The 15,738-nt window shown below is 31.9% G+C and overlaps 1 protein-coding gene across 3 annotated transcripts; it reads right to left on the bottom strand.

The window, feature by feature from the left end:
* Positions 1-203: 203 nt before the first annotated feature.
* On the bottom strand, positions 204-14,499 carry LOC18099565 (WD40 repeat-containing protein HOS15). Of its 3 annotated transcripts, none has more exons than XM_024600305.2 (14): positions 14,264-14,499; positions 13,519-13,659; positions 13,048-13,431; positions 12,413-12,507; positions 12,243-12,289; positions 11,343-11,493; positions 10,827-10,890; positions 8,086-8,244; positions 7,865-7,986; positions 1,988-2,062; positions 1,705-1,758; positions 1,524-1,597; positions 1,164-1,238; positions 204-699 (listed from the first exon to the last, which is right to left on the bottom strand). In XM_024600305.2, exons 1-14 carry the CDS (start codon positions 14,322-14,324, stop codon positions 480-482), a joined length of 1,722 nt encoding a protein of 573 aa, XP_024456073.1. In that variant the 5' UTR covers positions 14,325-14,499; the 3' UTR covers positions 204-479. The 3 variants fall into 3 exon arrangements, with proteins under 3 accessions (XP_024456073.1, XP_006383542.2, XP_024456072.1); XM_006383480.3 differs by having other exon boundaries at positions 12,413-12,510; positions 13,048-13,423; positions 13,514-13,659; positions 14,264-14,498; XM_024600304.2 differs by having other exon boundaries at positions 12,413-12,510; positions 14,264-14,498.
* Positions 14,500-15,738: the final 1,239 nt, after the last annotated feature.

Here is a 15,738-nt window from a genome sequence, read left to right as displayed (position 1 = left end):
ATAAGGCCTCCATTCTTGGGCACGGTGGTTTTGGGGCATTTTCCTTTATATTTGGGCAGGATGGCCTTTATTTTCCTGGTATAATATTGTCTTATGCTTGGACAAGAAGGTTTCCGATGCTTGAGGCCTATTATCAGGGCAAATTATAAGTTGTAAATTGCATAAAAACAGTTAATATAATGAAAAAAAAAAAAAAGGAGATCTATGAAAAATAAATTACATAATTGTTTGTTACTGATTAGAGCACAAACCTAGCTAACTATTGGGTGGTGATTCACTTATAACTTGCAGCAATATCAGAATTACTAATTAGTAACACCTATAATTACCAAGAAAAAACCCTAGCAAATCAAACAACTTTTCACATCCCTGTAAAAGAAAAAATTCTCTTCCATGGGAATCTAAAGACCAACTAAATAGAATGCTACACCAAGCTCCAAGAAATCCTTGCTGATCCTAACACCTTACCTTTCAAGTCTTTACATTCTGAAGTCTAAAACACAAACTGTATTGTTGGCAAAACAGGCTGCAATTTTATCACCTTCCTTGTTCCAACAAACTTCAAATATTCCACCATTGCCAGTATATGTTTTCACAATCTTTCCTTCCTTCAATGACCAGATGTTGATGCATCTGTCAAGAGATCCACTTGCCAAATACTCTCCATTAGGACTAAATGCAACTGAATACACAGGCTCTCTGGAAATTCATTTAAAAGACATTTGTCAATAAAAGCTACAAATAACGCGGCAACAATTTGATTAATCATAAAATCAATTATCTCTTCAGTGACAGGATAAAAGAACATCCATTCTTCTTTAACTACAACAGCCCTGAAATTCAAAGGGATAATAATAAGATACAATTTCTGATCCATCTAGCATTAATTGGCCAAACACAATAAGGTAATGGTTTATTACTTATTGGTAATGAAGGAAAAAGGTCAAGAAAAATAATTGGGGCAGCATTCGAGAAATTATGAAAGAAAATATAAAAAAGTGATCACAGGAGGTCAAATTTTACAGAAATGAATTCAGGTAACTTTGAATTACTGGTTCATCTAATCATTAAGCAGTCAACTTATCCACAAGTTGATAATGAAACTCATCAACTTTTTCTACTGTTCCTTTGACATGAAAAACGAGAAAAAGCTATGTTCATACCTGTGTCCATTCAAACTGCTGAGAAGTTTCCCAAATTCCACATCCCATAACTTCACTGTTGAGTCAAATGATGCACTATATAGAAAGCAGAACCGCATGATATCAGAAATAAACATTGAACAATTCATCAAAGTTGACTTGAACAAGGTGCTAAAGTTATTGATGTTTCATGACCCCATGCAAAATTGGGATTAAAGATTAACAGGATTTCTTGAAACTAAGCAGGACAGAAGTATTAGTCAAAAGAAGAGAATGACAGTGTTGGAGGGTGATTCCAGAACTACTTAATTTGCAACACACGTGTTTGTGCATGAAAGTTGAAATGCACAAACAACATTTAATTCGAAGCAGCAATTTTACCTCGCCAGCACCAATTGCTGGTTGGGATTGTTTGTTCCAGGTCCAGTGGGGCTCCATCTGATAGTATAAATCTCCTGCAACAAGATTATTGAACATTCATAGTAGCAATCCACCAGGCTCTATCAAGCAAGTCCATAAACATAAACAAATCTTGATCTGTAAATTAAAAGCCATGCAGTACCTTAGAATGTTCCCTCAAATCATGAACATACTTGTCCTGCTTCATGCTCCATATCTGCAAAATGTGATTCATCAGTTGCCAACCATGAAAATAACAAGCTAACAAGTAATGAAATAGGACTTAAAAACAGCTCATAGGCAATGACAAAACAAGGATTCTGTTTAAAATAATAGCTCATATAGTATAAGGCATTCATGAGTTGCAATTTCATAAATGAACAAATATGATAGCAGACCAAAATGTAACTTCATAGATGACAAAAGAAGGTAGCACAAATAATAACCTTAGCACTGATATCATCAGAGCAAGACGCCAACAATGAACCTGTAGGATCCCACTTGACACAATTAACCTCACCCTGAAATTGCAAAAAGTACAAATAGCATCATCAAGTTTTCTATGTAACACTAAGAACCACAAAGATGCAACATGATGGTTCATCAGATTAGGAATCCAAGACAACTAGATAATAATGCCAATCAATCATCGATTTGAAGTAAAAAAATATTCTATATTTATATATTTTATAATATAGGTGGCTTCCTACTAAATTAATCTGAATGTGGTCTCACATTGCACCATTGATAATATTGTTGTAAACCCCTGGATAAAATCCACAAAATTAATAATGGAAAATATTATATTAAGTGATTAAATCGAGTATTGGAATTAAAAAGGTGACTTTGAATTTTAGAAATTTGAAATAAAATGTTCATGTGTTAACTTGAAAATAGAAGCACAAAAATTATGGGAAAACAAAAATCAAAGAAATGCAGACAAAAACCAAATGGAAGAGATAAAAAGGGAAAGCGATGTTCTAGGATATAATTTAATGAAATTCAATGCAATTTGTTTAAGCTCAACATTAAAAAGGTATCTGAATCTGGGAAATATGACCCAACAAACATAAAAGATACAATATAAATACAATGTGGACTTGTAGGCCAAAACTTGATAAATTAGTGATAAAAATGGAGAATTTTTATAAATTCAGAGTGAAAATATTTAGAAAAATATTTTAGAATTTTCAAATGAATCAATATATGGTTGACTTTGATCACTGGTGTAAGCCTGCTACAATCACACAATTTTTAACCCAGAAGGCAACGAAATTTAAGGAAAATTTATATTCTGAATAGGGATGGACGTATCTGGACGATTTAAGTAGAATAAACAATATAAAAATTCTTTTGGCGTAAAATTACTTGCTGGCCAGTTTTACACTATCGGACATAACTTTCAATCCAACCGTTGAATCGGGTTGAAGTTTTACAAGTAGTCTCCAAACATGTTTTTCTACTTAGGGTTAAAATTTTATATCGATCAGAGACTAGGAAGATCTCACGATAGTGCTGGAGTTTAGGTAAAATAACTTATGGACAATAAAGGGAAAATTGGGAATAACCAAAAATTTTCTTCCTCCTCCTATTTAAACTGATGTTCGGCTTAAAGAAAAAGGGGAGAGACCGAGTATTACCATCCTCTCTTCTTATTTTTCTTTTGTTCTTAAACTTCATGAGGAAGGGGGTTAGGAGAGATTGAAGTGAAGGATTAAAAAGGGGGAAACTTATGTATAGAGGTTAAGAAACTTGTTTGGGGAAGGGAGAGAGAGAGGGACGGCTGGAGATAGAGAAAAAGGTGGCAGGTTTGAAGAAAGAAGAGAAACAATGGGGAAAAAATTCAACTGGGAGCTATTTAGAACTTGCAAAATCATTGGATAAATGGTTTCAACCTCCTTTATTCAAGTATAAGTGATGATGTATAGAATTGTGGTGAAATTATTGGAATTTCAGCTAGTGTTCATAAATGAATTTTAGAGAAATTGAAAAATTATGTGGATATGATGTAATTGAGGTGTAGTAGAGTATGAATAGCCTAGTTTATGAATGTATGAAGGAGAAATTCAGGTGCGGGGGAGTTTAGGCCATGGGAAAAAAAGAATAAGGAGGAATAGAACTACCTTAAATTCTTTTTTATTATTTGTAATTCACATGTGTTGAAGTGTTGGAAGTGACGGATATTGAATAAGATACATTTTTAAAAAATAAATAAATGAAATGGAGTATATGATTAAATTGATAAGATAAAAAGAATAGGAGGATTGCTTAATTGTCTTGTTCTTAGACAAGTATATGAAAGATAAATGCTAAAAATGTAGATTTTGGATGAATTAAAAGAAGGTTATGAAAAAAAGGGTTAGTGTTTTGAAGTTGGTAAGAACCAGCCATAAGAAGAAAGAGGTGAAAACTTATGAAATTATATAATTGTTGTCTAATTGTAGGTGATTAATAAGACTTACATTATGTTGATGAAATGATGTATTAATTGTAATAAATTTCTTGATATGTTGTGATTTTGACATAAATAAGAGGTTTAGGTTAGGTGAAATTTATGCTTGGAAGTGTATATAATTGACACATTTTGATATGATTGTGTAATTAAAATGAAAATAAGTGTTGTGAATAAGTAGGATGAGATGAGGGATGAAAATAACATTATGATCAATATAGAATGTTAGTATGGAAAAGTTGGTTATTGAGTAGTAACACTAATAAGAAGTGGTTATTGATAAATTGTTAAGTGGTTGGTATGAAAATTTTAATGATTCGTTGTTGATTAACATTGCGAAGGAAATTGTAAATTATTTATAAAATCATAAAGTAGAGATAAAGTACTTTAAGAATCATGAAACAAAGCACTTGTTATTGAAGAGAGAAACTTAATAAATTTGTGGCCATAAGTTTCGGCCAAGTAGAGAAGAGATGGAAGAATGTACTTTTATGTTAAGATAACTACGAAATACTTTATGCATGTAAGTTATTTAGATTGTTTGGGTGAAGAAATTTAAAAGGAAAACCTATAGAATGGGGTATGCAATATTCGGCTAAAGAAAAGAATTTGAGGGAGGGTTCTTCAAGAATAAATATGTGCATGTAAATTGAAAATTGATGTTCCTCAACATGGTTACAATGATTTGAATAAAATATACTTAAAAGTTATTCTGAAATTGATTTGATTCAGATATATTTGAATACATTGTTATGAATTTGTGAGGAACAAATGGTACAATGGAGTGTTGGTTGAAAACATGTTAAGTTAAGAATGAAATGGTTACCTTGGCTTGGATTGATACGGTATTTATGTTATTTTAGAAATTGTTGTTAATTGAGTCTTAACATTTGAAACTAGAAGAATGAGTTGTGTGATTTCTTATTAGAAAAAATATATTGAGGAAATTGTTGCAGTTTATATGTGGGTGGAGAAAAAGAGAAATTTGAAATGCATAGTATGGATATGCAAGTGATTCAATTTAATTTATGGTATGAGTAATAATAGTTATTTGGTTGAGAATTGTAGAAGAAACATTCAAAAAGACACCTGAGTTCTCAAGAGCGAGCTTGGATAGCAAGACTTAAAGTAAGGGATTGACCTCCCTTTCTTTTTTAATTATTTATATATTCTTTTATAATTGCTAGAATTACAATGGTAATCAAATTGTATAGTGTATTATTTTTAATGGAAGGCGTATACCTTTGACGTAGAAATTGGTATGGAATTTATAGTTAATCGTATGGGTGATAAAGTGTAGTACATTAGGAGATGTGATTTGCCGGTGGAAAAAACCTTGTATGTATTACTTTTAATTACAACAGAATTGCTATACAAGAATTATTATCAACCGTATTGGCAGGAAATGGATGATTTGTTACCGATTGAAACAATGGAAATCCCGTGTAATTTGTGTTAGACCTCTACACAGAAATTAATGTCGGAAAAATATGTGTGGGAGCACACGCGCGCGCACGTGTATATGTGATAAGAACTCTAAGATAATTGATGTGTGAGATAGCCGGCAGGTGAACAGATAGTGTGGAACTAGTTCCCTGGTTAATAGGATTGGTGCCCTACTTAATAGGCAATTGGAAAAACTAGTTACCCTGATTAATGGACACTTAGAGAAACCAGTTAATTTGATAATAAAACAAATGTCCAGTTTGGACTAAAGGGGACATTGGTATGTCCTTAAATTGTGTTAATTGTATAAATTTGTAAGGTTAAAGGTAAAATAAAAAATTAATTGTTTAGTAATTGATGTGGTAAATATATTGAAGAGATAATAGTACATAATCATTGTGTATAAAGCTGATTGTATTTAGTATTAAAGAAATTTTAAGGTACCTCGCATTGTGCCAAGTAGTAAATCATGAATGTAGTATTAGATTGAGATATTCATGAAGATGTCGATAACTAGGTGTAGTCCAAGTATAAGGAAAAATCCGTTGAAATTTTGGTAGAGTATATTAAATTATTTTAAAATGCAGTTACGTGAAATTATATCCAAATGGTTGGGGTTGTCATATTGATGCAAGTTCGGGTATTCCAAGTGACAGCACTCTAGTCCAAAGCAAGCAGAAGGCCATAACAATTGACAGGGATCAAGCTAATTCAAGTAAAGGGATACATTCTATGGAGGCTACAATTCCAGTGGTACACGTTGGCAAGAAAAGGGAAGTTACAATCAATAATTGAAGATCATCTCATACTTCCAAGTGGCAAAAGAAGTTATTATAACTGTCATTGTTCTTATCTTAGTAGGTAGTTATCTAGTATTAACTGTAATATGTATTTCTATTTAATGAAGAATGTTTGTCTGGGTGGGCAGATTGTAATACAGTTCTTGTCTTTGGTGTGATTCCAAAATGAGAGTGATTCTCTTGAGTGGTGTGAGGCTACTTGTTTTATCTTTCTTGTAATCTTTATTTTTTGCAATAAAATATCAGATTTCTTTCCTTTGTTAATTCTTTTTTCTGTTATCTGTTCTGTTGGAACCAACATTCATGAACTTGGTTCTTCTTGATATCGTTTGGCATTACATATAAAGTGATTAATAAGTTATTTGGCTAACCAATTAATAGCAACAATAACATGTAATGGAGCGAGTTGTATATGAGTTTGACTGTGTTGACAAGTTAATTATTAGATATTAAGTTAGTCCCACCGACAAAGTTTAATGGAAAAGAAAAATGATTTGAGCACGTCTTAAAAGTATAAAAGTAATGGAAGGTCATGTGATAAATTATAAATAATAGAAATGGACATAAAATAAGTGGAATGAATAATGAATCGAGAAAATTTCTCAATATAACAAGGGTGTTATATGAACTGAAGTATGAGGTATCATAGATGTAATAAATGTTATGGAAGTAAAAAGATGACATGAATTATGTTGTGAATTAGACATAATTATACAATGAGTTACGACATGTATTAAAGGTGGTTGAGAGAGGAAAAGATCATATAATTTATGTGTTGAAGAAATAAATTGTGGGGTAAGTTCCATGAGTTGTGAAATAATAATAATAATATTAATATAAATTAAATATATTCATGGAGTGAAAATAGTTATGAAATAACCTCGATATGAAAAGAAATACAATATGAAAGTATTTGAATAAGACCATTCAATTTTCAAGTTGTAAGGAATAAATCGTATAATGACGAGTTAAACAAGATAACAAACAGTTATCATAATGCAACGATGATAATGTAATGAATAAAATAATGTGAAGAAAAATATTGGAAATTGATATAAGATCAACATTCTTAAAACAAAATTTTATGAAATTAGGTTTGATCATATAATTATTAAACGTTAGTAACTGGAATGATGCAAATGTTTAATATGATTTATTTTGTAATTTTGTGTATAACACAAATAAATTCCTATGAAGACATCCATTTATATAAAAAGAATATTTGTATTTAGGGTCACTGAGATACCCAATATTATATAAAAAGAATATTTGTATTTTCAGGGAAAAAAAAAAACTTGCAAATAGTTAATAAGGATGTAATTTTAACTAGAATTGTAATAAATTGTATATATTTATAAAACTATTGAAAGGTTGTTGGGACTTTATCTTTTTATATAAAGAAAGTCTTTGAAATTAAGTAAAAACACACGTGAAAGTGCGGGGTGTTACAATTGTACACACACCAAGTTCAGTTGCGGATTCTTAGCCCCACTAGAATATGACCCAAAAAAAACAGCCATCTGCCAGCTTACTGAGATATAAAAAGGCACGCTAACTAAATAACCTCAGACAAGTTTGAACAGAACAACAAGAGCAATAAACAGTTGTTGGATCGTAGAACAAACCTGATGTCCAGCAAAAGATTTAATAGGGCGTGTTTCTCCAACTTTGCATACATATATCATATTGTCAGTGGAGCTTGTTGCAAATGAAACATTATTGCGCCAGTCAACATCAAGTGTAGGACCTAAAACAAAAACCAACATGAAAATTCAAATGCAACAAGGGTGATTTCTATTTTCTGAAGAAAGACCGTTTATTCTACGAGATGAGTGCAATCTCAAACCTGAATGAAACTCAAACTGCTGTTTCCATTCCTCAGCCCTCACATCCCACACAATTGCTGTTTTATCACAGCTTCCAGTTAGAAGATAATCCCCCTTCTTGTTCCACTTCAGAGTAAATATGGGTCCTTTATGCTTGCTCAATGTTGTCTTTAGTTCACCTAGACCAGGGAAAAGATCCAGAGCATAAGCCAGAGTTCCAAATTGCACTGAAAAACTGAAGTAAAAGCACAATGGCAATTAATAACTTATGGGCATACGTGTTTGTGCACATATATTAAAACAATGTTGTATCAGTTTGTCTATGCAACAAGTTGATAATGGTTCTCATGTAAAACAAGAGAGCAAAACCACCAAAACAAGAGAATTGATTTAGGATAGAACAAAATCACCAACAAGAGAGATGCTCAATCTTGAAGGAACCAAACCAAGAGAGACACTCAATCTTGTAGAAACTCAAGTTTTAATTTCAATTAATAATTCAATTATCAAAATAATGCTTATTCTTTTTTCTGCACCGAACAAAACAACAACAACAACAACAACAACAACAATAATAATAATAAATCTTAATTCAATATGGAAACTAAAATACTAATTTAACTACTAAATAATAAAATCTAGAATAATCATACAATATTAAAATTTCTAAATGAATATAAACCGATTTCCATTGTTTTCCTTCATTCTCCATCATTCTCCTAGGTTGGAAAAAAAACTCGACCACGAGTTTGAAAGTGTCAAATAGCAAAAACTCAACAAACTTGCATGCACACCATAGCCCTAAGAAAAACTTTTGCACATGATACCTTTCATAAAACTTTTGCACTTGATACCTTTCATCCTTCTTCAATGATGAGAAGAATGTTGGCAAAAAGATAATCTTCTCAGATGCAATATTGAATTCAAAGGAACAAAGTCAATGTGATCAATCTCTTCTTTAATCTCTTCAATGCTTGCATCAACTTTGATAGGAACTTCTTGATTCTCCAATTTGTAGGTTGTCACTAGACTCTAAAGGTTTGGATTGTTCATAGATATCGACGACAACTTTATTACAGTGGTCAAGAGGAAAGCCTAATTGGTGCACTGGTTTATACATGTAGGGAAGGAGGAAGCTCTAAAATGCAATTGATAGGAACACTATCAACTAGCTTAAGTGTACTAAATGAGACAGCTTGATTATCCAACCTCTCATTATCCAAAAGAAGAAAGACTAATTCCAATGGAATTTCATAAATTTCCTTTAAAATCTCAATCATCATATAATCCATGTTCAAGAACATATCTTTGGAAAAGTAGTTTGTGTAACTTTGCAAAAACATTTTAGCATTATCCTCAACCAAAGAATCACATTTGAGATCGAGCATCAAAAGATAAAGTTTGACCTGAGAAATAATTTCAAAGATCCAAGTGTGCTTATAAACCAACCAAAACAAAGTGTCAAAGGTATCTTCTAATACTGCTACAATAAGCTGAAAAATATCTCTAGTCTGGTCATCACAATAAGGAGCATCAAGTGCATTTATTCTAAAAATTTCAATCAAGCAAACAACAACAAAAAGTTTAACATCCATACTTAGAAAAGTTAAAAGTTCCTTAGATACTAATGCCTTCATAGCTGGACTTAGTGCTCTTCTCATGGAACTAGATGGATTGTTCCACTCATACCAACCCATTCTCAAGTTAAAAGATGGAGACCAAAGAGGTACATTGCCAGTCACATAATCCCCCCCCCAATATCCTTGAAAGCCATTTCTGTTTAAGCCACACACTAAATTGCAATTGTTTTTGTTTTCAATTGGATGTATGACCTTAAATCCAAAGCAGAGAAATCCAATCCATTGCAATTAAATTTGACTAATTTGATGTCCCCCACTAGCAAAAGGCAAGAAGAGTGGCATGAATTGGACTTTAATGCAAGACCCAACTCAATTGGGAAACCAAATCTATTATATGTCACATTTTGGCAACCAAATATTCTGTGGTAAAAAACAAGATCACATTATTAGCTTGAAAATTGGCAGCCAATTGCTTGAACAAATCTGATACTCTAATGCAAGTATAATAATGTAGCTTTGTGGTAAAAAATTTCACCCCTTTTGCCACCAACTCTTGGTACTTCAAGTTGTTCTCTCATGTTTAACTTCTTCTCTTTGTGGAATTCTTTTTTTTTTTAGAGAACAAGAACCCTAGATGAATTTCACGGTGGGCACCAAATTGATGTAGGACAAGAAAGCAAAATCACCAAAACAAGGAATTTGATGTAAGATAAAGTAACAAATCACCAACAAGAAAGACACTCAATCTTGCAGAAACTCGGTTTCAATTTCAATTAATAATTTAATGATCAAAGTATTGAATGTCTAGGGATTTATTTATATGCACCAACCAAATAAAAAAAACCTAATAAGTCTTAAATCAATAAAGAAACTAACATCCTAATTTAACTACTAAATAATAAGTACTCATATTCCTAAATGATAAAATCTAGAACAATCATACAATATTCAAATTTCTAAACAAATAAGCTGATTTCCGTTGTTGTCCTTCATTCTCCATCAGGTTTACATGTGTGAACCCAACACTTAAAAGTGAGAAAAGCCCACCACAAAAACAGAAAAGAAAAGGAATAGATGTCAGAGCTACCCAAATTTATTGTTTATATTAACAAATTTGAGACGCTGCTCTGTTTCAAGCTTAAATAGAAGGCTACAAAACAGATCTTGCTATAATAGCTTACCATCTGTGCTCCAAATTCTTGCCTGCCCATCATAAGAGCCAGTAGCAAGTAATGTTCCCTCGCCCTGTACAAAAAAGGCAAAATAATTATCAACACATGTGAGGAAAAGGATTAATTTGACATGTAAATTAATTTTCTTGATTCACCAAGAAAAAGGATTATCATCAGACCCTTGCCTATCAGCTTCAGTTTGAGCCTATTCAAATTTGAAGTAAATTACATGCCATGTTCAGCTACCTTTCTCTATTTAAAAATTACGTAATGCGATCCACGTGTCAGAAATCCATAAAATATGATATCTAAGGAATCTTTAATGGCAAAGAGAGTTCCATTCCACCACATCGGAATCAACTGGATAGCTTGATTCTTATGATTTGGGTTCAAAAAGGAGAAAAAAAAAAAACAAAGTGAATACCTACCAATGACATGTAAAACTTTAAATGAATTCATAAGAATAAAATATGAAGAGACATTAAATTATTATTATCAATAATTAAAGCCTGTAAGAGAACTCACATTCCAATCAAGTGTGGTAACATCTTTGCTTTTCTCATTTGTCCTTCCCTTTACATGCTTCAATACCAGCACATTTAGAGGATCATTCTGCACGCCAGACCTAGAGGTCCCCTCTGTTATTGTCCAAATTCTTGCTGTGGAATCTCCAGAACTGGGAATAACAATAAAGTGAGTGACATGCAAGACTTAAGATATGAACAGAAGGACCAAAATTTTCTTTTGCTATTACAGATGATATATTACAAGTTATCTACATTTTAAGAAAAGTTACATTACAGATGCTTGCAAAATATCCAGAAAAGACAGCTACCACTGAAGGCCATTACCCTGTGTTGGCATCATCAAATTAGAGAAATGGAATGGGCAATCTATATAGAGTCCTAACCTTGCATATTGAAATGCAACTTAATAGATAACAGAACTCATAAAGACACTAGATCAAAGCAGCACAAATACTCATAGCAAACTTGCATGCAAGGCAAACCTCTACAGTAGATACGATGCACGTTTCTTTTAAGATGACATGAAACTTCAATGCTTTGGTATTTGAATATCAAATTGTCCAGCATGTGTATCATTCATTTAAATTGTATCAAAGACTTTCAATTTACTTCATCTCCTTGGAGGAATGAGTTTACCTAATATATAATATCAATACTCCATTCAGCACACTTGATACTTACAAAAGAAGAAAGACTATGCATAACCTGTCATGTTTAACAAACGTTCTGCTACTTCCTAATGCTAATAAAGTTAAAGTAATGACATACCTAATGAGTCAATATTTTTACCAAATAATAAAAAACTAAGAATCAATATACAATAAGTTTTGGCATATAAATCAGAGATGCAAGCACAGAAGCATCAACAACAGTGATGCCTCTATCCAAAATCACTGACCCCGATGCAAGAAGTTGTCCTATTGGACTCCATGCACAGGCACAAACCTAAAGGAAAAAATGAAACAAAGCACATGGTAGTAAATATATCTAGCTGAAAAGGGCAGTAAGGAGAAAACAAAAAACGAAATATTAATATAAAAAAGCAAAAAGATCAGCAAATGCTCATACCTCAGAAGTATGTCCTTCCAAAATCATCACATCAGAACTAGGAATTTCACATGTCTGAGATGTTGATGTTATAGAAATATCCATTGGCTCTGGTCCTACTAAACAATAGATTTTCACATTTTCAGAAATACATGACATAGAAGTGGAAAAAAGTGAGGCAAAGAGAGGCAGAAAGAATGTCATATCTTTCACTACTTATTCAAGAATACCACAGACAAGTGAAAGATGATAGCCTCTTATTCACCGCGTATGTCTATATAACTAACATTTCACCATATTCCAAAGGGAAGAAAAACTGGCTTTAAACTATAAAACATGCCACACCTTCCCAACACTTTGAAAGCACAGAACTCCAAACTAATGCAAAGTAGTGATGAAGTAATATTGTATATGAAAATAATAATATATTGGGGCTTAAGCTTTAATAGAACTGGGGACAGAATAAAAAACAGTAGTAAAAAATAAAGGAACAGTCTGACAATTTAACCATGGCTTGTGGTCACAAGGCACCAAAGTGCTTTACTGAGGCGAGGTGGGGCAAGGTACCTTGAAAACCCCATATAAAGTGTTAAGAATAAATTCAAGAAACTAAAACTGCCACAGAAAAAAAAAAACATACATAGAAGTCAGATTACCTTCAAAAAATTCATTTTCTTCATGCTTATCTTCTGCATCAGTGACCATTCTTCTATCAGTGTTATCCTCAAGCTGCTTGTCTCTCTCTTTTTCACTTTCTAACCTCTCTCTATCCTTTTCTTTCTCCTTTTCCCTTTCATGCCTTTCCTTCTCTCTCACTCGGGCACATTCTCTTTCATGTTCCCTTTCGAACTCTTTATCTTTATCTTTGTCTTTGTCTCTGTCCTTGTCTTTTTCCTTTTCTTTTTCTTTCTCTCTATCCTTGTGCAGATTTTTTTTCTTCTCTTTTATGATCTGCTGCAATTCATTCACATCTTTTGTGATAAGATCCAAAGGTTGCAAAAAAGAGAAATCTTCATCAACATCTGCATCACTCTGGCAAGCTTGAAAAAAACCTTGATCAACATAAATCCCAAGGCATGTAAAACAGAAATGCTTAACAAGCAATAATTTAAACATGCTAACATTACTCAAATTCGCCTCCATTTCCAAGTACTGAAGTCCCTTTTGTACAAATGTAATGAGAGCACCAGGTGGAATCATATTGCCATCTATGGTGCACTTGTTAATTCCACCTTCATATCCTAAGGCAAAAGCTGAATGTGTAAAACCTGCAGGAATACAATAACAAACACCATTACAAAAACTAGAAATTCCTCCCATGTATTTAAATTGGCAACCAATTATCAGAACACCTTGTCTTCTACCAATAACCAATCTTCGCTCCCACAAACAATAGCTACCAGAAGGCATTTACAAAAAAAAAAAAAATCTTTAGCCATGGATGGCATCAATAAAATTTAAAAATTTTCTAGCATAGTTATGGCCTATTGGGTGTGTTCAATAACAGTTTGAATCAAATCCATTAAAAAAATGAACTATATTTTCAACCAAATTCAAATGTTTTGCAGCCCCGTGCTTCATTCGAATTCCATATTGAAAAGTCAGGCAACCGATATACATTCTTATCCACTATAAGTAAATAAAATTTAACAAGTAATGAAGAACCCAGTTCACAGATCTACAAGCTCTTATAGTAGAAAAAACAGAAACAAAACCCAAAATTAACAAAACTAATTGATAACATTTAGAACAAAACTCTAAAAGCAAAATCCTAACCTAACCTTAATTACTTTATTTATAAACCATTAGAATAAGGATAACCCTAACTTGCAAGAAATTGAAAAAAAAAAGTAATTGAAAATGCAGCCGAACCTGACTCTTGAAGGTAGCGGAAAACAAGGTAATTCAATTCCACTGAGGTGATGGAAGTCATTGTAACGAAAGTTCCCGGTACTAATGACTGTGATTATGTAGGTCTTAAAATCATACGGGCTAGAGCGACTAAAGGTTGAGGGGCAGCGCCGATGAATGTGAACTGAAGCCTGAAGGAGACGGAAGAGCTCTGTAACTAAAAACCAAGTGAGGTTTTTTCTTAATTGCTGTCTTGTAGTTTTTATATATTTTATATTTCGATTCAGACGGGTAACAGCAGTTCACTTCTGAAATGTGGGCTTCAAAGAGATGGATGGACTGTTATACCCAAAACAAATGAATGACCCACGAACATGGAGTCCAGCCCACAAGAACTATGACCCGATAATCAATAGGCACATTGATTTGCGGAGCCCATTAACATTATGATGTTTCATAAGAATAGATAGATAGATAGATAGAATAAAAAGATAGATGGATAGATTATTGATTAAATTGATAATCTAGTTGACTCATGCTCATGAATCGGGTTAATTTCTTATAATACATTTTTTTATTATATAGAAAAAATTAACTATAAGTAAAAAAATCTTGAATTGTTCATTTAATAAAAAAAAATAAGAATTATATATATAAATAAATGTTAAAAAGAATTGTTGATATTAATCAAAAAGAAAGTTGGGAAGTTGAAAAATAGATGTAAATTAAGATATTTAATCTCAAGTTATGAGAACCATTTAAAAAATTATATTTAATTATATGATAATAAATTTATTTTTTTATAAGAAGAGTACTAATTTAAATTCTATTAAAAAATAATTTTCTAGTATAATTCATCTTTTCCTAGATTTTTCTACAACGACATATGACTTTTTTTACTCTATTTTACTTATTTAATAAAAATAAAAAAACCAATTAGAGCAAATACAAGAAAAAAAATTTAATAATTTGAAATAAGGGTAAGAAAGATATCTCTCAAATTAAAACCTTCTTATTTAACTAACACACTCTACTTTTTACTTAGCATTTTTGTGCTAGAATAATTAGAAGTTAGATAGATTATGATAACACAAATATAATTAAAAAAAATAGAATAATACATTGTCAACACGTTATTGTGGGAAACTTTTTTCTAGTGTCTCCACACTTGGCTCCGGTTTCAAATTGAACCTAGTAAGAGTTAACCTAATGTGTTCCAATTGACTTGGGGTCTAAATATGAATTGGTTAAAACACGACTTAATTTAAAAAAAATATTCAAGATATCATTGTTTTAACAATTTCTTTTTATATATTTAGACAACGATAGATTCAGATCAATTAGGTTAAATAGAGAAACTCGCAACCCCGACCATGTACCTAGTTGGGTTTGATTTTTTTTTTTTTAGATCTATTTTTATTTAATTATATGAAAATAAAAATTGATTGACATGCGCAAGAAAGCCACCAAGTAAAATTTAAGAAAATCATCACAAA

The sequence above is a fragment of the Populus trichocarpa genome, chromosome 5 (assembly GCF_000002775.5).
Source record: "Populus trichocarpa isolate Nisqually-1 chromosome 5, P.trichocarpa_v4.1, whole genome shotgun sequence".
NCBI lineage: Eukaryota > Viridiplantae > Streptophyta > Magnoliopsida > Malpighiales > Salicaceae > Populus > Populus trichocarpa.
The sequence above is the reverse complement of the archived record's forward strand: the minus strand, read 5'-3'. Positions and strand labels throughout refer to the sequence as shown.

Coding starts and splice junctions, on each gene's coding strand:
- LOC18099565 (XM_024600304.2), bottom strand. CDS start 14,324: ATGACTTCCATCACCTCAGTGGAATTGAATTACCTTGTTTTCCGCTAC. Junction 11,494..12,242: donor GGACAACTTCTTGCATCGGG/GTCAGTGATTTT, acceptor TGTTATTCCCAG/TTCTGGAGATTCCACAGCAA. Junction 8,245..10,826: donor AAGAATTTGGAGCACAGATG/GTAAGCTATTAT, acceptor TCCCTGGTCTAG/GTGAACTAAAGACAACATTG.